The sequence below is a fragment of the Sander vitreus genome, chromosome 6, assembly GCF_031162955.1.
Source record: "Sander vitreus isolate 19-12246 chromosome 6, sanVit1, whole genome shotgun sequence".
NCBI classification, from domain to species: domain Eukaryota; kingdom Metazoa; phylum Chordata; class Actinopteri; order Perciformes; family Percidae; genus Sander; species Sander vitreus.
The window spans coordinates 10091790-10119665 of NC_135860.1; the positions used below are offsets into that span (position 1 = coordinate 10091790).

Sequence of the window (27876 nt, forward strand, 5' to 3'; positions counted from 1 at the left end):
GACTCACGCCTTTGGCTGAGTCTCTATCTGTCAGAGGGAGAGCAGGAGTGCGGTTGTGAAGAAGTTGGTAATTTCATGGCACAGATTAACACTTTTGCATGTGCTATATCCGTGTTACATTCTCATTAGGGGCTGAGCCCCCCTAAAGGTCTGATGCTAGAATCGCCCCTGCTGCTACTTCATACTTGTACTCCACTACACCTTAGAGGGAAATGTTGTAATGTTTACTGCACTACATTCATCTGACAGCTTTTGCTTTATTGCTTCAGCAACAGCTCATTGAGTATCGGATACGGTTAAAACTATTGAGGAAATATTTTCCTTTGAAACAAGCTACAATGTAAGTTAATAGGACGTCAATTGTCCAGCTTGTATTTACGTTCATAAAAGTGCTCGTTTTTCCGCTGACAGGCTCAGATTAATATTCTAAGTGTCTGACAACATTATGGAAAGGATTTCTAAGGAGGTCGATCTTTCTGTTAGAGTAAGATCCTTTTTTTAAAAGATAAAAAGTCCACGAAATTGGTTCGCTACACCCACCAGACTCCATGTAAATAAATATTTTAGCATCGTAAAATATGGACATTCTAGAACATGTCTGAGCAGCGCTTGCTCTGTCTTGAGCTTGCGCGTGTAGAGTGCGCGAGTCAGCGCGACTATACGGTTGGTCAAACGTTTTCTTTCTTTCATTCCAATTTCGGGTCTGTCAGTCACAGTGAAAACCAGGGACATTTCCGGGGACAGCTCCAGCAGGTCCCCCTACATCAGGAGCCCTGAGATCACAAAAGTGTTCTCCAAGATCACAAAAGTGTGCTCTGATGCTTCCACTGCCAATTAAATAGCACACACAATGTTCAGATGTGTCACACAAAGGGGTAGGTATGAAAAGGGCAACAAAATCCAACAAAAAGCTGTTAAATTGATCCCCATGCATCACTGTGGTGACCCAAATAATTTGGCTAATCCAAGGAAAATAAAAAATGTACAAAAATGCAAAACTATCATTTACTGTATTTTCATTATGTTTCTGTTGTACACTCAGACTGATACAACCACAGACACCCAAGGAGAGCTGATATAAACCAACATGTCATTTTTAACCTGGTTACAGCACTCTTCAGGGACCCTTACCAAAGCCAATATATTCTCTGAGGCTTCCCTTTTGACGCACTGCACTGAACACCTTGACTCATTTCTTGACTGAACAAATGTGTAATGTTACAAGCCACTCTACTACAGCCCTCTACTTCTTATGTAAATGCTTGTGTAGAATATGATGGTGGATTTCCTTTTCAATACAATTCTCCTCAAGCACTGTATATTCTACCACCCTGTACAAGGCTGACTCCTATTTTATTCGAGAGCTTTGACACTATAATTTCTATCAAAGAAACACCAAGGAAAAAGTCATGTTCTATGCTTGAAGTCTAGTAAACATGTAGCAAGTAAAATAACTGTAATGGTAAAGCCAATGTGCCATTGTAGATACTGTAGAAATTACACAAAGCCAGAGGAGCGAGAAAAAGCCAGTGCAAAAGTGAGTCATCGAAGACCATCCTTTTACTTTTGGCATGAGGGAAATAAGAATACAATGGAAAATAAAAGAATGAAAATGCACCAACAAACACTAGCAAGTGATGTTAGCCAAAGCTTGACAACAGGAAAAAGCCTATTTGGTGAGTAAAATGTCTGGACATGATAAAGCCTGTGGCTGCAGTCACCACTTCTTTGGAAGAAAATAAGATAAAAGCTGGCATGCAGTTAAATGCAATTGCACACATCACAGACAGCGGGCAAGTCATTCTAGAAAACACGGAGCTCTTCTTTTAAATTTGAAGTTTTACTCCGTAGGTGCTATGGGTGCTTTCAACATGGAAGAATAGCTTCTAGGAGCAAAAAATGAGAGAGAGAGATGTCATTTCAGGTGTCTCGGTTGAGTGACTGCAGGTCATCTCAACTATCTGGTGAGTGGAAAAGCCCTACAGTTATGTCTGGACATGTTAGACCTGCTGGGCCTTTCACTAGAGGCAGAAAGAAAAGACCAGTACACTGAGACAAGACAGATTTGTCTTTCCATTCCAGGCTTCTGCATCAGAAGACACTTAAAACATGCTAAAACATGCTAAAACTCATATGTAACAGGACATTGATGGACTGTGACCTCCCTGTGTGCCTGGAATTCCTGACTGCCATAACTGGTCAGGGTGGGCAGTCACACTTCCAAACCCCTCATCCTTAACATCGTTATCCCATAAAGTTGTGTACCTACTATTGCACTCCCTCTTAGGGCTGGGACGGTATGGATTTTTTCTTACCGCAGTTGAAAAGCAAGAAATTCCCGCAGTAGAGCGGTATACCGCAACCCCCTTACAAGAGTAGCGTAAGTTAGAGCAAGAATGGCAGGGTGCCTTAAGTGAGTGACCTCAGTGCCCGTGTGGTCGCACAAGGAGAGCGAGCGGTAACGGAGAGTAGCGTATGAGTGCCGTTGTGAGGAAAAGTGAGAGGAAAAAGAGATAGCAAAGTTAATGTAAAGTGAGTTAAAAGTGAAAAATAAAACAACAAGCTAGAGCGATAGTTACGTATTGTAACTCAAGATTCTATGAGTATAGGCGCAGCCCTCTAAGAGCTATCGCTATTGGGTTTATCCCTTCGCGCATGCGCAGTCGTGAAGCTTTTCATTCACGCCCTGTGCCCCGTACAGGCCTCTCTTACGTCCGCAGATACTGTATATTACAGTGGCGCGACCAGAGATCTGCTCCCAACATCAGCATTTTTCTTCAGCCAATGTTGGTGAAGCAAGGTGGCCCGAATCTTAGAGTTATAATATGTAACTATCGTTCCTTTCCGTATAGGCTTTGCCCTCTAAGAGCTATCGCTATTGGGTTAAGGGCGAAGCTGACGTTGTCAACGCCACCTGCGACACAAGGTCCACAAGCAGAACATAGACTAATTCATCTTCCTATTTCCACTGAACAAGGTTTAATGAATCAAAACATTATTTTGATGAGAAAAACCCTGTCATCATCATGAGTAGGCCTACTGATCGTGAGGCCCATGTCATGTGGATTGTGAAAATGTTTTATGGTGACAAAAATTAACATCACAATTAATAGCTGCAAAAAACCCTGCATTCCTCCAAGCCACTCAAGTGCAGGAGAATGGAGACAGCAGCAAAACCAAACCTGACAGCGGATCATCCGCCGTCAAGTGCGGATAAAACTGCGTGAGTCATGGGGGACTCAGATGCACCAGTGCAGATAGAAATGGATGAACGGGCACAGGGACGCCCAGGAGGCCGCTGCACAAACGTCGGCCACCGTCATGCCGCTGAGCGGGCCATGGACGCTGGTAGCGCTCTCTCAGAGTGGGCCGAAATGTTCTGGGGGGGGTTCCACTCCGTCCGTACTACAGGCGTGGGTGATAGCTTCACACAGTCAACAAGACAGACGCTGCTCCGAAAGAGTTGCACCTTGTGTGCGTTCTCTGTAGTTAACGAACAGCCGCTGTGTTCCTCTGATGTCTGTTGTGCATAAAACGTACTGGAATAACGTGTGCACCGGGCAGGTCGGTGCGACGCCTCCTCGTTGTCGTTTTTTATGAGGTGGAGGGAAAACTCCCGCGCCCGAAGGTTGTTAAAACTTTCGGTGTGATGATGGATTTGGCTGTAAAAGTGGCCGCGCTCCCGTCCCCTCTAATGGAGAGGAGAGCGCATAAATCACACACCCTCTTAGCCGACGTCAATGCAAAGGAGGAGCGCTGTTTTTAGTGACAGCATCCTGAGAGGGGCTTGTGCCAGAGACAAACCAAGCGTCCTCTTGCCACGGTAGTTGCCAGGGGACTCTAGCAGCTGAACCAGAGTTGGAAACCAGGATGCGCTTGTGCGCTCTCTTCCTGGATGCGTTGCAGGAGGCGAGGGATCAGAGGGACCGGGGGGAAAGCGTATAGGAGGGTTCTGGGCCAGGGTTGGTGGGATAAGGCGCTGACGCCGAGGGGTGGATTGTCCTGTGTGCTTGAGGAAAAACTACAGTGCGCACTGTGTGTTCTCTCGTGAGGCGAACAGATCCACCTCCGCTTTCCCGAACCTGCTCCACAGCTTCTGAACAATAGTGGGATTCAATTTCCACTCATTGGGAGAGGGCCCTCCCCTCGACATTAGGTCTGCCGCCCGGTTCAAATAACCCCGGGGATGTAAACCGCTTCGAGGGACAACAGATGACTGTGGGCCCACAGCAGCGGGCTCCTGGTTATCTCCAATAGCCGGGCAGAGCGCACGTCGCCTTGATGGTTTATGAACGCTGCTGCTGTAACGTTGTCTGCACGACGTCTCTTTGCCCAGGGGAAACCCGGTTGAAAGGGTCCGGGGGTTTCCCCAATATGCCAGGTCTGACTGAAGAGAAGATGGTCTGCATCCACCACTTGTGGCGTTTAGGGTCGAGGTGCTGAAAATGGAACCACCTCTGGATTTTCCTCATGTGGAGGAGACCCAGGGGGACTACCACGTGACTCGCAGACATCATGCCCAGAAGACGCATCACAGACAGCGCTGACACTGTCGCATAAGGCGTGATACGTGACAACAGAGAGCTTAGTGCGTCCAGCCTTGGCGCTGACAGTTTGGCTCTCATAGTGGTTGTCTGTAAGGGGACCAGCGAGCTCTTTTTGCCAGTTTATGGCAAACTCAGTGTCTCTAGGTGCTGCCCAAACTCCATCCGTTATCTGAACTCGAGATAGCATTATAGCTTTCACCACGCCGGTAAGAGCCGGGGGAAAGCTGGAGAGTTGAGGCGTATAGCCGTGTGGTGATTGCTGCCATAGCGGGTGTGTGTGTAAGCATATCAATTCTGACAGAGTGGCTGGCTCCAACCGCATACTGCATGTGACGTGGCGGCGAGCCTGTCTCACAGACTGTATAATAGTAATATACAGTCTGTGAGACAGGCTGTGTGTGAGACATTCTCATGACCCGTTCTCTCAACACTTTCACCATTCCGAGTAATCAGTTGGGAGGTGGAGAAAAACCGAGTAGGCTATAAACACGCACTCTGAGTGGGTGTGTTTATTACATTTCTGGCACAGTGTGGCTGGCTCCAACCACATACTGCCTGTGGGCATGGCGGCGAGCCTGTCTGCGAGTGTGTGAGGTGAAACGTGGGGTCCAGCAGCTGCAAGATGCCCAGGGGGGGACAAGGCAGACTGACTGAGAGGGAAAAACCTGCTTTTAAGGGAACTGTATGCCCCTTAAAAAATGGCGTTTCCAACTCCAGCTGGAGTGAGACACGCGTTCCCGGTGCCCTGTCACCGTCACTGCCGCCACCATTAGCGGAATGGCCTCATGACAGCGCCGCCGTAGGTGGAGCGGGAGCCGCTCTCTAGGAGGTGTGTTACCGCATCCCCTCCACAACCTACAGCCCGTGGCTGCCCCAGCCTCAGCGGGGGACAGCCAAGCTTAGCGGTTATGGCGGATGCAGCAGAGCTAGCGGTCATGCTAGCAAAAAACGGTATTGTTCAGCGCCGCGGCCACCTAGGCGGTACACTGGTATACGCAGTCAGTGAGCGAGCATAGACCTGGTTTCGGGGAGACAACGGTGTGGGCTTCCGTCGGCCGAAGAAGGGGGCCATCGGAAGCGGGATGGAGGCCAGGCTCTGCTGCAGTGACGGGGTCACCGTCCATTTCCCTGGTTAGGGGAATGCTACTCGGCATTCGCACAGGTCAAGACCAAGAACCTAGCAGTGGGCAGAGAAAGAGGAGAAAGGTGTGCACCTGTGTGGTGCTCCTCTCCTGGGACGGAGACAGTCGTCGTAACGGTACACGTAATCCTCCGCCATTATGAGCTTCAGTCCTCCCAACGGGGAGGAGGGAGAGCCGGCGAAGGAACCGTCTTCGGGAAATCGAGTCAGCGGACTCGTGCACGCCAAAGGGGTCCCCTTCCCGGCCGTCTGGGTGCCCCTGCAGGCAGTAACCTTACCTTACTCGACTGTCCGCTCGGCTGCCATCGTCTGTTGCTTCAGTTCCTCCGGCAGTAAGCGACCGCAGAACTGCCGGTGGCCAGCAGGGTGCCAGTGGGCCGGTGGCAGCATGTAGCCGGTCGGTGGTCGGTACACGGCGGACACCACTGTTCTTCGAAGTCTTCAAAACTACTTGTCGCTGAGGAAAAAATGGGAGCAGATCTCTGGTCGCGCCACTGTAATATACAGTATCTGCGGACGTAAGAGAGGCCCGTGCGGGGCACAGGGCGCGAAAGAAAATCTTCACGACTGCGCATGCACGAAGGGATAAACCCAATAGCAATAGCTCTTAGAGGGCAAAGCCTATACGAAATATAACTTCTCAAGACATGGTGGCTTTATCTATTGTCAATACTGCCGGTAAAGTGAATGGCGTTACCGCCGAAAAACATCAGCTTAAACCTTACAACATATGTTGCTGCCCGAGTGCAGCCCGTCTAGCAGCTGAGCAGACAGAGAGCAGAGAGGGCGACTCGACAGTCCGCTGACTTGTTGCTCTCTCTACCAATATAAGCTGCTCTGTTTTAGGCTACGAAACGTGCATGCAGGCTGAAATTCAACCGTGCCGTTTTATCGGGATAAAGTTATCAACAGAAGGAAACTCCGTTAGCTGCTAGGCTAATATGCAATGGTAAACACTGCAGCTGTAACGTTAATGTGTCTACCTCAGCATATAGGCCTAATGTGTCTACCCTCGCGTATAGGCCTAATAGTCAACACGAATGGAATGTTATTATGTGTCATGGAATGTTGCGCTCCCCAACTCGCGAAAGGTCAGATTTGCTCCATCTTTTGATGATAAGTTTTGTTTAGAAAACCTTGAATCCATGTAAGACACAATGTCATCAGACACAATCCATGTCATTAGACTCAATGAATCCATGTCATTAGACACAACGTGTACACATGTGTAGGCCAATGTTTTTTTGCGGTGATGACGGTGACGAGCTCAGACCCGCGGTAGGCGTCACATGACCGTGGTAATGCGGTAACCGTCCCAGCCTTACTCCCTCTACATGCACAACTGTGTGGTCAAGAACAGCTACAACTCCATCTTCATGTTTGCTGATGACCCAGTAGTGACAGGCTGGATCACGTACAACAATAAAGAGAAGGCCTACCTGGAAGAGGTGGCAGATCTGTCACTGTGGACCAAGGTCAACAGCATCTTACTGAAAGGTCAGCAAAATCAAGGAGCTGGTTGTGGATTGTTGAGGAAAGCAGAAGAGGGATTTTACACCCCTTAGAATCAAGGGGACACTTGTGGAGAGGGTGAGCACCTTCAGATACCTGGGGGTCCATATCATCGAGAACTGACAAGATCCACACAAACTGAGAATTTGGCAACACCTTAGACAGCTTAAGAAATTGAAGAGTTTCTCTAACCCCCAATTTCTACCGGTTGCGGAACGGCTGCGGAACGGCTGCGGAACGACTCCGGAACGTGTTTCCATCAAAGTCAATGTGTGTATTTCCACTGACTGCGGAACGGCTGCGTTCTGACTGCGTCCCAACTCCGGCGGTCCGCAGCCCTCCGGAGAAGATACGCAGAGCTTCTATTTTTGCCGGACCCGGAGAGAGCTCTGCAGCAATTCAGCACAATTCAGATTGTGCGGGACAGGAAGTAGAGCACAGAAACAAAATCAAACTTTCAAAATAAAATACACCTTGCTCACAGCGGATCATATTTCCCTGCACTACACCTTGAAAACACAGCACAGAGTTGTTTTGCCTCTTCTCCTCTGGATGGAAACAAACTTGTTGGTTTTGTGGTTCTATTCTACCTGAATTCGCGAGATCTAGTGGGTCCTCGTGACTTCAACTGTCAGTCATGGCCGCAGCCGTACCGCAACAAATCCGGACCTGGTGGGTGTTGACGGACGGCAGAGCACGGAGCTGTTCCGCAGCGGAGCTGTTCCGCAGCGGAGCCGTTCCGCAGCCGTTCCGCAACCGGTGGAAATGAGGAGTAAGGGTCCCAAAGACCTTCTACTCTGGTGCTGTGCAAAGCATCCTAACAGAGGGCATTACCAACGAGTATGCTCTGCTCAGGACCATAGAGCCTTACAGAGAGTGGTTCGTTCGGCCGAGAATACCAGGGATCCCCACTTCCCACTCTGCAGGACTTACACACACTACTCCAGTTTCCACTACTCAGGCAAACGCCTCTGTAGCCACAAGTCCAACACAGACAGACTCAAGAAAATCTTCTTCTCTCAGGCGTTTGGTCTGGTAACTCTGTGCTGTATGTCCTCGGCCTTGTCTAGCACAAATTCCTCTGTGAACCCTTTGCACTGCCCTGCACATTTGCATATTTGCACTTGAGTGAGTACAAAATTTTATTGTTTAGCTTGCCTTACAATTGTGACTTATGTACATTTTTACACATATTGATATTTTTTCAACTTCAACTCTTATCCTTGATACTTCAATATGTTTGTTTCACACTAATCTTTTAGCACAGTTTTAAGTTTGTGTATGTGATAGACAAACCTTTGATTCATTGAATCTATTCACATATTTCGGGTCCTAACCCACAGTTGTCCAGTGCAGGGTCCAAAGACTTGCTTCTAACTAATGTCAGCCAGGGTGTCACAGGTTGATCGCAATGGCATGAGCAAAAGTCTTAAAGAAACTTTAAGAAATGTAAGTGTCCGCAGAGGCTGATGCTAGGACATAAAAATAATTAAGACAGTCTATGATTTGATGAGTTCCACACCTTGGGCATTTCACCAATATAAGCTATATGAATCAATAACCTGGGCCAGAGCCCTCAGAGTCCTCCATTCTGTCTGCTTTAATGTTCAATCATGTGTACCAACTCCATGATTATATATGCCATGATGGCAATTATTTTCCAATTGCTTTACTTAAAGAAAAGACATTACACTGAGCCCATTTACAGCTGCTGGTGCTAGCAGCCACCAATTCAGTTTGACCATGCATCCATACAATTCAATATGCATTATTAAAACAATGCATTCCTTTGACCAGCATCTGTAATGGACCTTTTCATTCCACATTGTGAGATTATTTTTAGGTCTCAAAGAGATGGCATATTTTAAGGGTAGTTGAATGAATACTATGCATTGAATGTCTGAAAGAGCTTTACTGTGTTGTCACTTGTTGTTAATCTGCCCGATGGATGACATTTCTATGACACATCCCTTTCATGGAGAAACATTTTAAGGGTGTACATTCTGAAAAGCAAAAGTCAAGCATTGAGTGGTGCATTCTTTGACACGAATATGAGATGGCAGCACACCGGACACTGCAGCAGAATGGGGGACAATTATGAAGCACTGTGCAATCAAGGGGTTCTCTGACAGGCTGAGCAGGGTCTGATGAGCCAGTGTCACTCTGGAGCTCCAGGGCTCCACAGCTAATCAACCACCAAGGAGGGGCTTGAGGGGCACGATCACTCAAGAACTCCATCACTACGCGGGGAGGAAGGCAATCACCAGCCCATTTCCATGTGCTGTTATTCCCACCCCCCACCTTCGACTCTCAAATCAAGGTGCACAGATGACCAGGGAACCACTGGATGGAGGCAAAGGTGGCTGATGGGTGCAATCAAATGAAGTGTCAAAAAACGAGACGAATGAAAAAATAAGAAAGAAAAAACGTTTGGTTCTGCAAGTGGTTTCTTCAAGCCATTTCATATTTTTAAATAATCATAAATGGATTGGAAACATGAGGGGGACAGATTGAATAAGGCTCATTTGCTTTCCAACCAGCAGCTCATAAGATCCCTGTGATTGGGCTTGCAAATTGAAATGTAAGTCTTGTAATATAGTGCGTTGAGGAGACAGAAGGGCTATGGGTCAAGAAAGGTGAGCGAACGGAGTTCTCATTTTATCCTGGTAAGGGATTAACACAATGAGCATGTGTTAGCAGAGTCACATCTTCTGTCTGGTAAGAATAGAGGAAGAGCAAGTGAATGAAACCCAAACAAAAGCTTATCTTTTACCCTCTTAAAAGAACACGGCTTCAAATAAATGGTTATTTCTTTTTTCAAAGAAAGGAAGATGGATAATAAGGAGACAAGAAACAGGGAAGCGTGGGCTCCGTTTCAATCACCATGATACGTATAATGTGAAACAAAAATAAATTAATAAACAGACAAAAGTCTGACAGCCTGGCAGCTTCATAGTGCTCAGGCTTCACAGATGCATCACAGCACGTAATTGGAGGTAATACCTCTTCCTGTCCTGTTTTAAGTTTGACAGTGGCTGGAGAGGCTCCCTACACTAATAGGCTCCACTCAGAAAAGCACATTGCCGCACACACCAGACTCATACTGTCATCTTATACTGTCCTCCAATGCTTAGGCAGAATATTGACACAGAACGTGAAGTATCTGATCTGTCTGGGCTTGAGCCAGCTATCATTACATAAATCTCACAAACCCTACTGATTATCCCTTGCCCTCCTAAAGGCCCTGATAGAGGGGGGCACAAGAACATATTTCTACCTTTTTTAAAGTGATCTCTTCTTCTTATCTGGTTAAAACTCTGATTTTCCACAATGCTGGTTACAAGAGACATGCACATTCAACAAATGAGAATGTTTAGTTCTTACAATACAATACTCTCTATTAAGACATTTCCAAATCTCTGTACTGGAGTCTGTATCAAACTGACTCTCTATTTTAATTATGCAGTAGAGCTGCAAGATAACAGATACTGTAGCTTTATCATTTAATAACATGTTGATAACAATACGTCTGGTCTATAAAATGTTAAAATTTTCTAATGGAAAACAGCAAATTCTCACAAATTAGAAGTTTGAACAAGGGGACATTTGGTATTTTTGCTTGAAAAAATGATATACGCCTAAACTGTAAAGCCTCCAATGTATGTTTCCAAATAATTTTCTAATTGATTAATCAACTAATTGTTTCAGCATTTTTTGGATTAATTGGTTATTTTTGTATAAAATGCTAAAATAAAAAAATTTAAAAAGTGAAATACCAGTTGCAAAGTGTATAGTGACCAGCAGCCAAATAAGTATTCAATGTATGATGATGATAATATGAATGACACTGTTGCAATCAATTGTGTTTTTACTGAATTAATGACTAAAAAAGACATCTTCTGTTGACTGACTAATCGATCAAGTGAGTGATTATTTCAGCCCTATTATAAATTGCTTCACTAAAGATTGCTCACTGCTGTGTGTTGTAGCCTGTGCTATCCAGTACTACAGTTCTACAATAGGAATGGTCCTAACCACATTTGAAGTAATTAACCCTCTGGCAGACAGCCGATCCATATGTGAACAGTGCAGAGGGAGGCTGAGCAAGACATTAACTGAGCATTAATTCTGTGATGCCAGCGTGATGCCAATTATTTTAAATGTGGTCAATGTTCTGATGGTTATAAATTTCTTCAAATATCAATCGGGCTAACAAAAGCCCCTGTGTGACAATAGAAAATGCACTCAAAAAGGCAAGTCTAGAGCAAAAGCATGAACAGCAAACTGGTTGTTTAAATGAAACCAAAAGGAAATTTGAACTGTAAATTTGATTGGAATTAAAGTTTGCATTATATACGTACTGTAGAAATGTAAGTCAGAGACGTATAATGGCTTCATGATAGTTAGAGATGTCTGTATTTGCCACCATTAAAAACCTTGCTCCCACTTACATACAGTTTTTGACATTTCTAATTGACCTTATCTCTTAACGCTCACTGTACCGTCTACGGTACACCTTGTGGCAGTGGCATCGCTGTAACCTCCACTCATAAACGTTTTTATAACTTTAAAGCATTAAATCTTCAAAATATACAGCCATTCGACACACCAATTGAAAGCTTAGACTCTCAGGATTCCATTAAGCCCACACACAAAGCATAAGATGATTTATAGCAGTTATACAACTGCTACAAAGTTATAGACACATCCCTGAGTGTCAAAGTATATGGGAGCTGTACCACTTTTAATTTGGGTATGATGTTTAGACCAAAAAGCTTGAAAATGCAACTGTTCCTTAAGAGGTTAAGACATTTAGAATATTGACATTTCTAAACTGTGTTGCACTCTAAAGTATCTTAATAGATTTGTAAGTCTAGATATGTAATTATAGTGAAAAGCTCTTTTTCTTTTCCTTGTTTGTTTTACATTTTTGTTTGCCCTAAAACTACATTTTGCATATATTACAAGAGCTGAAACTCAGGTTTTGCAAATACCCACACACCCTAACACAGTACACTGATACATACGTTAAATATTCTGCATGTCGAAAATACTGTAGATAGATATTGTAAATGTGTATTTAAAGGTCACAGTTTTATAGCATTTCTGACTAAAATGGAAGGCAATAAGGAAGTGCATTGTTTGCTTTACTAATGGAAATAATTAGCCTAATACACTGCAGATGTCTCATTAAATTTGCTTCGGATTATTGCAGCATTGCTTCAATTTATCCTTTTCATCAAACCAGATAATGCTTGTTGATTGCAGACCATTTTGGCACAGGCAAATTTGATGGTATTATTTTCACTCCTGGTGAAAAGCAATTAGGAGCATAGCTCGTAGTTTGCCCGGTTTTATTCAGAAATTAGCCAGCTTCCATGGAATTAATTCTCCTATATTTCTCTGGATGAGTAAAAACACGACACTGGAGTTGAGAAGTTAAAAAGGGGGGATTATATGAAGTTGCATTTTCTTTTTGTCCTGTGGTTTTAGATCAGCTAACAGCTACGAATATGAAGGACAACAAGGAAAAAGGGAGAGGGGCAGGTTTTATTTCTTAATTTTTGAAAAATAATGTCAGTGCAAAAAACACAATTTACTGTATAAACCCATTGTGTAAATAAGAAAGATACACTCTAATATGTGTTGAAAGACATTAAAATGATAACTTGGGAGCTATTATAAATTATGCGAAAATAATTAATTTACAATTTAACTAAGTTAAAGGTGTTGCAGTGGCTATGTAAAAAAAAACAGCAACACAGCAGACTGATCACTGAAAGAAGAAAAAAATAACACTTGAGGCTGGAGGTGAAGAAACAGAAACAGTTTTCATTAACTCGCCATGATAGAGAATTGATTTGACAAAAAAACAACAACCTGCTGCTTAGATGATAGACACACACGCTTTAATCTCCACCAATCATGTTCTATCTCGGCAACTACAGTAGATGAGCTTTGGTTACTATGACAGCTATCTCTAATTCTCAAACCTCATCTGAAAAAGTGAAAACCATGCAGGACAGTTAAGGTACTACCTTTTCTGGTTTTACATTAAAGGCCCTAATTCATACAAGCATTCCTAATAGCTTTACTAAAATGTACTGCCAGTCTTAAACCGCCCACAATCTCCCCTCTTCTCCACTTCCCTGTCAATGATAATCTCTGTCTTGTTCCATATATCTGAGGCTGGTCACATGCAGACAAGCTGTCTTCAGATGAGTCACAGGGGAACATTTTGCGGTTAACCACACTGCTCTTTGGGGGCAGCCTGGACAGTAGATCGGCAGCCGGTAAAACATCCACTGAGACAGGAGAGACCAGCCCAGGTTGTCTTGCTTGCACACACTGTGCGAGTGCTAAGTAAAATCTTAAATTTTAAATTGACATTGGCTTTCAACCTCCTGGCTATCCATCAGGGGAGGGATGAGCACAGGGGCTAGAGAGGTAACACCAGTCTTATGCACTTTCTACCGTTGTCCCTGCATTTGTTACTGCCAGGATAAAAAGAGACGGGGAGGGGGAAAAAATATATATGTGTGAGGTAGAATATGGAGGAAAGAATCTCTGTTTCCCCTCTGATATGTTTGGTGATAGCCATTCATTTGTAGTGATTTTGGCCTGAAGAGGTTTGTCTTATCTGTTCCTTCTCTCTCTCTCTCTCTCTGGGGGGGAAAATAGAGGGTGAGTCTGCTCAAGCTGACTCTCTCACAGTTGATTAGTAACTCCTGCTCTACCCCTACGCTCCAGGGATTCTATGCCAGCTCCCCTTATACATCCCCTTGTCATGCACATACTCACACTCTTTCTCTTTCCTAAACACACACTCATGCACACACATCTATCTACAGTCATGGAACAGCAATTTGAGGGAATCACACAACCAAGACCTGACATTTATAACAATGAGAGCTTGATTAAAAGGGCAGAATGGAACAGTGTCATCCTCCATTCATTGTCCTTAGCTCAAGTTAAATAGGATTTAAACCTGTGCATTGCGGCTGATACCTCCACTGTCTATTCCTGATTGCTTTAAAGCACTGAGAAGAAAAGGTCTTGTTATTGTAATGCAGGTGCATAACAGTATGTGACTGAGGTGTCAGAGGTGACCAAGTTTACACAGAGCGTCTGGGAATAGATAAGGATACCGCTAATGTGGGGGGGGAAGCAAAGCTAATACTGCTCCGGTGAATGCCATGGTGTTTGAAATGCACAGGAATAAAGCTTAGTTTTATCTGGCTTGGGGAAACACACAAAAGGCGCCAGGATTGCAACGTGGTGGGTTTTAAAATTGGGATCAAAAGGTTCAAGCTAATTAACAAGCTAAATAAGAGTCCCCTAGCTTCATCTATGTAACCACCCTCGCTCTTCCTCCCTCCCTCAGTCTCTTCTGCTGCAGTACTTTGTGCCCCATGCTGCTGTGTGTGCGGTTTGCCCACATATACAGTGTGTCTGGAAAAGTGAAGACAAATTGCTCCCCATGCTGAAATGTAAAATAAATAATCACCAAATTACCTCTAACAAGATCATTCTAATTAACTATGTTATATTGCTAGCATGACCCTGAGAGCGAAATGCCCCGTGATCAAGCTTTGTTCAAACTGTTTTGAAGTTTTTCGTATTTTCCAGCAGAGCCCCGAGGAGGGCTGAGATGGGAGAGTCAAATAGAAAGGACAAGGGCACATAATAAAGACAAATGGCTAGAGCATGAAATTTAATTCATTGCCTTGGTACAGAAACATTCGCAGGGAAATAGCCAACATTGACATGCCATGCATTTCAAAACACTGTCAAATCCAAAAAGCACACGTCCTGCTATAATGACATTGAGTGCCTGAGGGGCCTGCAGGGGGATTCAGGCAGATTGTGGACCACATCAATCAGGCTGTTGACGTTTCCACATCGAAATTGTCTGAAGATGTTTAAAGGGTTGCTTCACCCAATTTTTTTTTAACCTAGCCTACCTTCAATGGTTTTGAGACACGTTGGTAAATGTTGTTTTACTTTCTCAGATTTAAGATATCCTGTAACACTTGTAGACACAATTGTGGCTTTTAAGATGAATCTTACTTGTCGTTTACTTCTTGGCTCTTAATTAAGTTCTGTTTCATATATTTTTAATACTCCCCTTTGCTATTTAATTTTTTTTTTATCCTGTATTGCTTTTATGTCCTTATTGTTTTGTATATCGTCATTTTCTCATTGTTTTGAAGCACTGTCTGTGTGAGATTTCTGAAGAATTTTGTTCTTGGTGCTCACATCATTGAACAATTACATTTTAAGAATTTCAATAGCGTTGTGACTTTCAAGAAACAACGCCGCGGTTACTCTGGATAATTACTGTCAACTGATTTCATTGGAACTCCTTTCAACCAAATAAATAGTCCCAATGAAAACTGTTTAAAAATGTGTTATGTGGATTATCTAGAGTAATACTGACTCTTTTTTTTTTAAATGTAATTCACAATGCTTTGAGCCCCAAAAACAAAATTCCATTCTGAGAAATCTCAGTGGCGATATCTCACACCGAAGCACACAAACCTAAAACTATCTGCATGGCTTCATAGCGCTAAGGGTAAATAGCAATGTTTTGTTGTATGATTGTTTTGGTGAACTGACCCTTTAAGCTCCACCTCCAAATGGTTACAAATGACAAATGATATATTGCCTGCAAAATCATATCTACCATCTATCTGACAGCAAAGTGATGTCCTAATTTTTTTGACTGAATAAGATGAAATCTAAAGCCATGAAGAACCCCAGTACCGTATTTATTTCAATAGGCATCAGAAGCATATGCTTGCAGCAGACCTTTCACTGCAGACCACTGACTTTGTAGTACGATATGAAAACACCATCTGGTGTGTTAGCAGCGGCTAGGCTAAGCTAGTTGAGGCTAGATGGGGCCCTGCTGTAACACAGCAGGGCCCCATACAACAGGATTATCTTACTGGTTGGTAGATCTGCTCTATTAGCCCCTAGTGGCTCGGATTATTGGATGATCATTATTATGTGTGACTGAACAAGGAGCTAAGTACCTGCACTTCCTTGATGCAGTTAAGTCTTGTTAGTGTTAGTGATCAGACACCTTACGAGCACATTTTCCGAGCATTATACATTCATTACACCTTGTCTAAGACATAAACGCATTTCATTTTATACACTTTGACTTGAACTCACGCAGTGTGTTTAATACACATCAACTGGCTTTACCGATGTTAGAAAACAGACTCTGCGCTTAAGAAAAGACAGACTATGGCACGCCTGGAGCACATATTTATTTGTGGAAGTAGAACGTTCTTTTCTAATGCGTCTAAACAGGATCACAGGCGAGTACAGAAGACAGCGCATTCAGAGACGGGCCCTCTGCTCAACAAAACGAACATCTGCCGTTTCTCATCAGCGAGATTGAAGCTAATGACGAGCCGCGAGTGTGCTGACAGAGAGAATGGAATTGGATTGTGTACAAGAGGCCCAGTGAGACCGGACATATGTTTTGTAAAAATGTTGTGGATGGAGTATGGCTTTATATAGTGTGTGCGTCCATGTGTGCGTCCGTGTGTGTGTGTGTGTGTGTGTGTGTGTGTGTGTGTGTGTGTGTGTGTGTGTGTGTGTGTGTGTGTGTGTGTGTGTGTGGAAGGTAAGATACATATACCCGAGACTGGGAGAGGCAGGAAAAGGCTCCTGCATTTTCTTTTGCAGTTCATTTATCCATCCATGTTTATACAAGTGGATGAAGGGGAGTGTGTAAGCGCAGGTAAAATAACCGTTGTACTCCTCTTCCTTCAATCTCTGCTTTCGCTAACAGGTAATAGAATTACACATCAAAGAAGTTTCTGTCTGTATCCAATTCTTCTGTGACCTCTACAAGCCTTTGTTCATATTCAACACAACAACTCCCCATCCCCAAGCCTCCACCAGCAGGCTTCTCCCTGTTTCCTCTCTCTGTCTAGGGAGAGATTAAATTTAGATGAAAATGAAATATTCATTTCAACTCAGCAATTGATGGCCATTTTAATTTGATACAAATTTTGATGCAACATCTCCTCATTGTTCTTTTTCATCACCAAATACGTTTTTTTTCTTCATGTCCTCCTCCTCCCTCTCTTTGCCAACCATACCATCCTCAATTCTCAATACAAGCAGCCCTTTGGGTTTGACTTTGTTAAGTAGAATTGCAAAGTACCATTACAGCTTTTCGCGGTCTCTTGAAATATGTCTGAGTCATTTCAGATGAGACATTTGCACAAACCCCAGCGAGGAGGATCTCGGGGAGCATGCAAGTGGAGAGTGCACTCTCTAACTCACATGAAGAGTTAATCACATGAAAATGGCCCGGTCTCTCTCTGCTGCTGGTGCGGGGATAAGGACAAGCCTCTGAAGTGGCTCTGTGTTTGCAGACTTCAACCAAAGTAGTGACCACAAACCCAATTTATCCCACTGAAGCTTATGAGTGGTCACACGGCATACAGCTTTAAGTGCTGCACATTTGGCTGCCCAAAGCATTTTAGGGAGTCTAAAATAAAAAATGCATCTGACCAGGTGTTGTGGTGGCAGAGCGAGGAGCTAAGGAAATGAAATCAACAAGAAATCATGAGGGAGATTGATTAACTGGCACTGATTAAGTGCTTTAAGTATTAGGTGGATAAAGTGATTGATTTTACAATAAGGATTTATTGTAAAATCAATCAATCACAGGCAATGAATAACCTCATTGAGAGAGAAAAGAGACAGCAAATGATGAATTAGATTCTTCAAACCACTGATGAAAGACAATGTATAATAATCTGTCATAACTGTACGCTTTAACAATAATATATGCTATATTTATTGTTAAAGCGTACAGTTATGACATGCATTTTATGAATGCATTTTCATAATCAAAATTGGGCAATCCCTATCTAATGGAGAAGAAAGCAATATATGTATGGAAATGAATGACTAGAATGCTGCTCACAAAGCACAAAAAACAACCAACAAAGCACAAAAAGCAATTATTGCTACATATATATATATACACATATATATATATATATACATATGTATATGTATATGTATATGTATATATATATGTATATATATATATATACATATATAATGAATAAATATAATATCTAATATCTACAGGCACATGCTACCTGCTGAAGGAAAAATTACATCCTTCAGCACTTTCGTCTTTATTATAACAACATAGCATTATCTACTGAAATGGTTCCGAGATGAGATGAGAGGTTGCAAAACGTGTCAGAAGAGAAAGAAATGACAAAAGGCAGGCGGAGGGAGACTAAAGAGAAGCACAGCATGTAAGTGGACAAATACAGGAGGAGCAGTTATTCCCTTCAACAAATAGAAGCTGCAGAATGAGACAGAGCGACCATCTGGCCTTAACTTAGAGCAGTGCACTGTAAAAGCACTAAAATCAATGGCAACAACTCTACCTTGGATGCCCACCATTACCCAGATGGTGTACTTGGAGAATTGCACAGGCCACCGAACCAAGAGCAGAAACGGCACAGACAGAGAGCGCCGTGCTCAAATACCACTGCCCACCTCGATGATTTTCACTGGTTTGTTTGTGTTGGTAACCAGTGCTATGGAGTGACGTTGGCCACCGTGCACTGACTATAAGAGAGTCCTCTGTAGGTTTTAGCAGGGTGGCATAGACACAGAGCGCACACACTTGCACACCAAGTACCAAATTACAAAGAAAAAGGGGGGACGAAAGAGTCCACTACACACACACTCCCTTAACGAATCAACAGACTGTGAATACTACCGTTGTCTTACAGAAATTACTACTGCATGGCTGCAATAATACACATATCGCATATTTGATGCACACCCTCAAGCTTATCAACTCTTAAAACAGATACAATGAAATTGTGTAAATGCCAATATACAGAATATGATCATGTATTTCTAGTTATTTTCACACAGGCCTATTTTTTTAAGTAGACAAAATAAAATGGATACACACATGGCCGTACACAAACACTCAAAAGATCATATGAAGACTTAAGCCTTTTTAATTTGATTTTTTTTTTTTATTTGGCATTGAGGCAAATTCAGCAACCTTCTCTGGCATGTCCTTCTCAGCTTGCCAAAATACAATCTTAGGAACACACAAAAAACAAACTGCTCCTGCACCGCGAGCAATGATAGATTCTATAAAAAGCAATAGTGCGACTGTAGCACATTTCAAGGTAAATTTGTCTCAGCACTTTGACATTTTTAAAAACAAAGCCTGTCAAGTCTATTTTAGGTCTTCATTTGAGCTGCTGCCACAGGAAAAAACGGGAGAAAAATGTCCCTTTGACCAAACGATTTCAGTTCAGATGAGTAGAAAGAGAGCTTTAAGGATTTATGCAGTTTCTAAGACATCACCTAAGTCCATATAGAGCAATAATGTCAGAGAAGTCACAGCTCTACAGAGTGCAGCAGTCAATCACAGGGACATATGTGGACTGGTCTTTAAAAGACTTTATTCTGTGTGTTTCTTTGAATCTCATTTAGAATTTACAATATATTAAATAAACACTAGGCTTGACAGCATTCACTCAAGTTTATAGAGCTGTGAAATGTTGCCATACTTCATCCTGTTAAAGTCTAATAACTTTAATTTGAATGAATGTAGCTCAATGACTACTCACTGAGCTTGTCAGGAATTGCATTACAAAATCAGAATGGGATGTTGGTGATTTGTAGATATGTCATACAAGAGACACCTGGTTTGAAAAGGCTATTTAATTCTGTAGAGTACTGGAATATAGAATATGCAATTATTTGACCCATCATTTACACCTCGAAGACAAAAAGCTCCATGCCATTAAGAAGCTCTCACTCCCTGCCTGTACCCCGGCTGTTGTAGTGGTATGTTAATGTAGGCCAATGCCATTTTGAGTAATTGTCCTGCATGGCACATAGCCAAATGTCAAAAACGATTTGCCTTGTGACAAAAAGCATATTGATCTTCATTCTACTCCTGTCTATTGGCGGCACAAAATGTTTCATCGCATCGCCAGCCTCTGATGCCAATTCTCACATTGTTCCTCAGTGAGTGATTGGAAAAATACAACGTCAGCACAGACTCTGGTTCGTCTTTGTGTGTCTCACATGTGTTAGAGATATGGAGGGAGGACTCAGGATTTAACGGTGCAATGCAACTTTGACTGTTTGAGTATACTGTGTGTGCACTTTGTTTTGTTTGCAATTATAAGATCTTAGATAGCCTGAGATTAGATCAAACTTTATCTCTGCTGAATACATTGTAACATTTTTTTGAAACTTTGTCATGTTGTTTTTCTTAATGTGATAGTGTAGCTTTTAATTTAACAGACTGTCCTTAAAATCTAAAACTTACTCCCAGAAGGCATGGCAATGAGCCTGGATTTAGCTGGTGACTCAACATGCTGGCTGCAGAAAATTGAACAGACAAAGCAGAGTGCATAGAGGTCACACTAACCCACAGTATTTTATCCGGTGGTCTCTGAGTGGAGAAGGCATCCTCAATTTTACAGACAATCGCCTGCAATAATGCGCTGCTCTCTTGTTGCTTACTGGCTGCTCCCCGATGAAATTATAATTCACACACTAGCCGAATAAAGCGAACGGTAAATGCAAGGGACTGATCATTTACTCCAAAAACTACCCTCCGCCGCTGTCAACGCACGGATGTGGACCCGCACTGAAATAAACGGAATAAGGAGCAACTTCCAAGGTTATAATACAAACGTGTGTGTAAATGTAAATGTGGACAACTTACCTATTCGAATAACATGAGGCATCCCGTTAGAGTAGTGAATCCAAAAGAGACATGCAATCAGCGATGTCCAGTATTCCCACATCGCACTCCGGGGAGACAGCCAAGTATTTCGCATGGTTGTAAAGTCGCGTGATCCACTTTTTAAAATTCCAAAAACGACTCAGAATTGCTCATCAAAACTGAATTCGACGGAGCACATATGGATTTTGGTGTCTGCGACAAATTTGCGGTCATTGTACTTGGTGCAACATTCTCTCAGGGTTTGTTTTTTTCTTTTCTTTTTTCTGTTACTCACAAGTCTGAGAGCGGCTCGATCAGAATGAAGCCCCCAGTCCCTTACAGGCGGATCAGTGATACACCTGCGAACGCAGGCTGCTACAATTAGCCTGCAGGAGTCTCTGTATCCCCTCTTACCGCTGATGCTCTCTGTATACTGGCAAGTACCACGGCAACAGCCGAGCCGGACTCCCGCACCCCTGTGGAGGAGGAGAACTGCGCCTGCGGAACTTTGGGTCGCCTCGAACGATTCTGTCGCCCGAAAGAGAAACAGAGAAAAGCGTCACACGATGAGTGCTGACTGCTGAGAGATATGAACGCACATTTAAAAAATGCGTATTGCAGTTTAATCACTCCAGTCTCCCATTCCAGTCATGGAAGCTGTTCATATAACACAGAGGTACTTTGTGAAGGTGCAGCCTCTCCGCTCCTCTCCAGTTGCGCACGGTGATGGCACAAGGCTGATTACTAAAGAACGTCCAAATCTGTTCAAAAAGGCTCCTTGTTACAAAGTGTTCATATTAAAAAAAAAAAGTCTTCTAGTTTGAGCTGGATGGAAAGGGAGTGCAGAAAGCCGTGCATCTGCGTGCGTCTGACGACCCTCCTTCCACAGTACCACTAGAGGCACGCGTCGTTACGCATCCTTGTCAACTATGTCCAAGAAGTATTTCATGGAGGTGAGAGGGAACCGAATAATGACCCGGTTCTCTACTTTTCCAGTTGTTGTATACACTTGCTATATGCTACCCGTTTTTTTGCTTTCCATTTTAAAATATAATGCTAGGGGTTTTACGCAATGTTAGAGATGGAGATGTTTTTTTCTTATTATTTACTCGCAGAGATGGAGATTGCATTTTTTTTTCTTTGCCTCAAGCAAGAAAGAAGGAAACCCCGTCTGCCTGCAGTATGTGAATGAGATGAATTATTTGCATGAGGTAAATAAGTGTCAGCTGAGGATTGGGCCATTGACAAATCAGGATTCTTATCGCTGTTACTTGAGACAGTCTGTCTGTGTCAATGAGTACATTAAACTCCCGTAACTGTTCGGTTCCTAAACTGGCTGTCCATTTTTCATTCCTTACGAAGAGCCATCAAATACAAGCTGCAGGTTACATACACACGCTCACGGAGAGAGAGCTGCTCGTGTCTCTCTCACCACTGCAGTGGACGAGCAAAAACCCGACTGAAAAGTATTGAACTACCTGTTTATGGTACAGAGTTCAGTGAGTGTATTATGCATTTTGCCTAACACCGATAACTGAAACCTGTAGCATCGTCAAAACAAGGCTGAAACTAACTTTGGAAAGATGAAAGCTGCACCTTCTAGGATTCATAACTCTTAAAAAATAGTTTCTGGTTACTTAATCATGTTTTATATTATTTTTTAATATGCAGATATGATAGATAGATAGATAGATAGATAGATAGATAGATAGATAGATAGATAGATAGATAGATAGATAGATAGATAGACAGACATTTCCTGAAAAAATCTTGGATATTTTTTTCCTAATAAACCAACACCACAAATTGCCTTTTTTACATTAAAAAATGCCGTTTTTTAATATCCTGAAAATGCACTGTTTTTTGGCCTTTATTATGACAGGACAGCTTAGACATGAAAGGGGAGAGAGAAGGGAATGACATGCAGCAAAGGACTGAGGACTGAGCCTCTGTAAATGGGCGCGTGCTCTACCAGGTGAGCTACCCATGCGCCCCACTGCTATATTTCTTTGTGCTTAATAGAACACTGTTGATGAGATAGTGCTGCGGCTCATTGGTTTTATTTTTTTCCTGTTTGGAATGGGGAAGAGGAATAAACTATGCATCAGAAGGCATGCAAGCAAGAACAAGCCAGACTGACTGCCACTGCATATTCATGTCTCCCAGAGCAGATTTATCGCCTCTTGGCACAATGTAAGGACTATCAACGTGAGTTATGTTGCCCGGCTCTCGCATTATCGAGATTCATTGACTTGCTGCTCTTTCAAATACAAAATGTACACAGCTATAGCAAACAAGATATTCTGGGTCTATGGGTGCCCTCTATAGAGAGATGGCAGTCTCTGCTCTCAATCACTTGGGCTGATAACTGGAGGGAGTCAGAGCCTGGAGCAGGAGAGGTCCCCACTGTGACACAAAGAGAGGAAACTGGAAGCACAAGATGTAGTATCTCAGTTAGAGTTCTACATTTGGAATAGCTGTCGAAGCACACTGGATCTGAATTGTTTGTGTTTCTTACAGCAGTTGGCATTAAATCTTCATGTAGCCATCAGTTTGTCTCCCTGTCACTCCGTTTTTGTAAAAAGTGCCATATGTTACCTTGTCTCCTGCAATTACAGGAACTAGTAGAAATGCATTTTGGCAGTGGGAGCGAGCGGAGCCAGGAGGATTATTAGAGGAGACCAGAGGAGTGCTGGTGTCACTCACAGCCATTTATCTTATGTTGTACACAAGCTCTGAAATCAGTGTACTCAGGTAAAATTACTAATTTGTAAAAAATAGCCCAATACATGTAAAAGTACTGCATTCAAAATCCTACTCAGGCTAACTACAGAAATCAGCTAAAGGCACGTAAAGTACAACAATACAATTATTCATTCTGTAGAAAGAATTACCCCTATAGGTTTTATTTTATTATGTAATACATTATTAGATTATAATTATTACTGATGCAATAGTGTGCAAGTAGTACTTTACTGTTGTAGCTGGTTGAGATGGAGCTAGTTTTAATTACTTTGGTAGGTTAGTCCAATGGTTCCCAATTGGGTATGGGCCCCTCCAAAGGGTCACAAGATAAATCTGAGAGGTTGTGGGATTATAAATGGAAGAGGAAATAATAATAAAACGTTTGCTACACAAATCAGTTGTCATTTTTCAAATGTTGGCCTTTTTTGGAAATATTGAATTATTCAACCTCTTTGAGCCTCAAACAGGTATTAAAAAAAAACTATTTGACAAGAAGAGAAATGTCTCTTTGTTGAAACTGACAACAACTCATAGACATCTGAATATCCCTACGTAAGGGTCACAAGCCTAATGTAGATATTGTATTAATTGGGGCTGTCAAACGATTCAATTTTTTTAATCGCGATTAATCGCTGAATTTCTATAGTTAATCGCGATTAATCGCATATTTTATCACATGATTTAAATTCTATTATTTTGCATTTCAGAACAGTTTTTAAGTACATAATAACAATCAAAAGCAATTTTTACCAGTGTATCTTGATTGGGAATCAAATGAATGCAAAGAAAGTTACTTTATGCACAATTCCATGTTAACACAGCCCATCTCCACTCTTACCTGGCGACAGAGAAATAGGCTGGGTAGTCCGGTACACTGTTGTTTCCACAACAACAAAAACACAGCAGTCTCCGAACTCGCATTGGGAGTTTCATTGAAGTTGGATGTAGTCCAGTTTTTGTTTAATGAGTGGGCACTTGCAAGCAGGATTGATGGAACAGGTGGCCGGCTAGCGTTAGCTTCCCACCTAGCTACATTATACTCCAGCCCCCATTCGCGTTTCACCGCTGAGGATGTCGCCCTGTGATTGCCCGCTCCGGCCGCTGCCCACTACGGCCGCTGCAGCTGCTTGCTCCGGCCGCCGCTGCTGCCCGCTCCGGCCACCGCTGCTGCCCGCTCCGGCCACTACTGCTGCCCACTCCGGCCAACTGCTGCTAGGCGTCATGGAGCTTGTAGCCAGCTGGCCCGCTGGTCAAACTAACCTGTACGGCGGGCCACAGCAACCTCTTATTTCCTAACATTCGTCTCTCCCCCGCCCCCCGAGGGCCGGTGGTCTAGCATCACGTTAACTTTAGGCTACTACTATGCTTAGCTCCATAGGTGGTAGCTCAAGCTTTACGTGCTTCAGTGATATTTTAATTTGGCTTTACACAATGTGCATATGGCTTTCGACTTGTCTACGAGCCGTCCGGGAGTTTTGGAAAATAAAAAGTGCCATTCAGGATTTCATTGCTGCTGTCTTTCTCCATCATCCTCGTAACACATCCTGCAGCCTGCAGCAGCAGGATGTGTTTTACGAGGAAGTGGCAGCTTGATGATAAGTAACGGTGCTGCAAAGGGTCAAAATAGTAGCCTGTTAGGCACGACGCAAAGCCGAGTGAAGTGTAAAATAAATTAATAAATGCCGGCATGCGATTAATGCGATTAAAAAAAATTAATCGCATGGCGTCGGCCCTTAATCGCATTGCGATTAACACGTTAACGCTGACAGCCCTAGTATTAATATAACAAATGGTAGCATTTTGGTAAAGGTTATGAAATGTTCTCATATGATATCTATGCAAGGCCATGTTGAAGCGAGAAGAAACACAGAAGTATTAAAGTGACTCTTTTTAGGCAGGTCACACATCCGTATACGACAGCACAGCCAGCTCTATTTTTCCCCCTGTGAAATGATTGCTTTTGCATTTACAACCGGCCAGCGATCAATGCCTCGTCTGGCAAGTTGGTCATCATAACTAATGGCTTAAGAAACATCAAGTCTCCATTGTGAAGCTGGAGACATTGACAATAGTTGACTGGATTGATCTGCACATTTTGTTTAGTTTTTCAAGACTGTGAGAGAAGAGAAAGAGGACAATAAGTTTCCACACAGCACCTTTCACTGCTTGCTTATACACCTAGTGTACGATTGTCTGGAGAAGATGTGCAATCCAAGATGTTAGATTGTTCATAATTATTTGGGAAAATTGCTGCACTTAGATTGAGCCTCAAAAATAAATCATGTGAAACATTTTCACCATTGATTTAGCTTTTCTATTCAAGAGAAACATAAAGAACTCCAGTCACCATACTGAACATAATGCTGAAGATCGAACATCTTTCAACAATGATCAATAGGAACTCATTTCTAAGTGTGTGGTTATAAATTAGGTGCCTTTTTTCAAATCTTTTTGATAGGATTTGCTTTTTTTGATGGTGAAGCTTTAACTTTGTTAAAAGAAAAGATTATTTGTTTCATCAAAAGGACACAAAGTCAACTTTTCAAACTATGAGGGACTTGTAATGATCTCCTGGAAGAAAAGATAGTGACAAATCAAAAATAGGCTTGAAGGCATAAAAGCTTGATGTTTGGGAATAAAATATTCCATATTTGGGTTTTCATTCCGAATGGAATTAAGACCACCTGAGATGTCTATTTCATATTGCTTTATTTTGTTAAGGCCCTGTGTCTTCATAAGATTAAAACATTTCAAAAAGTGTTGAAAATACCTGTCTGTTGTCAGGCCGAGCACAGAACAGCACATCCCGTATGCACAATGCATTCTCATGAACAGGTTTGTATGATATCGTACGAAAATGTAGGCACACAAAAACGTGCGATATCCTACGAAATTAGTAGACCGCCGGCTGGTCACGTGAGGCCGGCTGGCTACGAGCTCCATGATGCCTAGCAGCAGTTGATAGTTGTTTAAGCCGCCACAGAGCTTTGTGATGCCTGCTACCGGCCTCCATTGTATCAGCGGTAGTTGGTGGTTCAGTTACCCGAAAATTGGTCACATTGAGCCGGGTACAAAGCACCACAAGCTGCTGGTCATTTCGGCGGACATTATGGTTAAATTTGGTCCACAAAATATGAGCATTTTGCCGCGACGAAGTTAAGGTTAGTCACCAAAATGACTAGTTAAGATTAGGAAAATATCGTGGTTTGGATTAAAACACTCCTAAGGAACACGCATTTCCTGGTGGAAAGGCTTTAGTTTTCCCTGGGAAGCAAACTCCGCTCTCCATCCACCACAAACTCTTACCTAACAACAACAAAAACGTGGAATGCTTATGGAGTAATGCTTTACTTTTTCTAGCTTTTGAACGAATGGTTCATGAGAACAAGCTGGTATGCAACAAGATGCAATGTCATATTGCTGCCATGACAGGGGTTTGTGGCATCTCCATTACATCAGGTCAACAATGCCCATGCAGCTTTTGTGGGCAGACAGATAATTAAATGTCAATTTACCCTCTTCAACTGTACTGGGGCAATATAGCTGCTTTGCTGAAAGATTGAACACTTGCTACAGCCTCACGCTCTTATGATTCAAGGCAAGGTGCCATGTGCAGACAAGGTTATGAGGAATTGGCCCAATTCTGGCGCTGATTGCAACGTTTACTGCGGCTCTATACTGCTCTGGCTTGGAGTTAGAGACTGCTCAAGATGTATGTGCTGCTGCTGACGTATGTAGCGGTGGTGTGTTGGGGAGAGGGGAGACAATCACAACCCTGATCAGTCATCCAGACAGTCTGTGAGATGGGAAATGACTGCTAGCGGGGTTCAGTCACTAGTTATAGATGAGAAAGGCACAGAGTAATAATAGATTCCTGACCCAACCTGATTTATCAATTGAATTATTAGTGGTATCATCTTTATCATCCCCGTCATCTATCTTCAATAACTGTTGAATGCCAGCTTAAAATTGTGGAGCAGTTTGTACGCATGGATACAAATAAAAAAAATCCCAGCTACAGTCTCATGGCCTTTAAATCAACACTTCTATTTTTGGAGTTTAAGTGAATAGATGTTATTATAAAAAAAATAACATGATAAATGCCATGGTTCCAAAAATGCATATATGGGCCTGTCACATAAAGAACAAGCCTACTGCTACAACAGAAT

The 27876-nt window shown here is 42.8% G+C and overlaps 1 protein-coding gene across 1 annotated transcript in view; it reads right to left on the reverse strand.

The window, feature by feature from the left end:
• grik3 (glutamate ionotropic receptor kainate type subunit 3) overlaps positions 1-21077 on the reverse strand; it is a 109664-nt gene extending 88587 nt beyond the window's left edge. Inside the window, exon 1 of the mRNA XM_078252430.1 lies at positions 20963-21077. Coding sequence (XP_078108556.1) covers positions 20963-21077 — 115 coding nt within the window. The remainder of the gene's footprint in view (positions 1-20962) is intronic.
• Positions 21078-27876: the final 6799 nt, after the last annotated feature.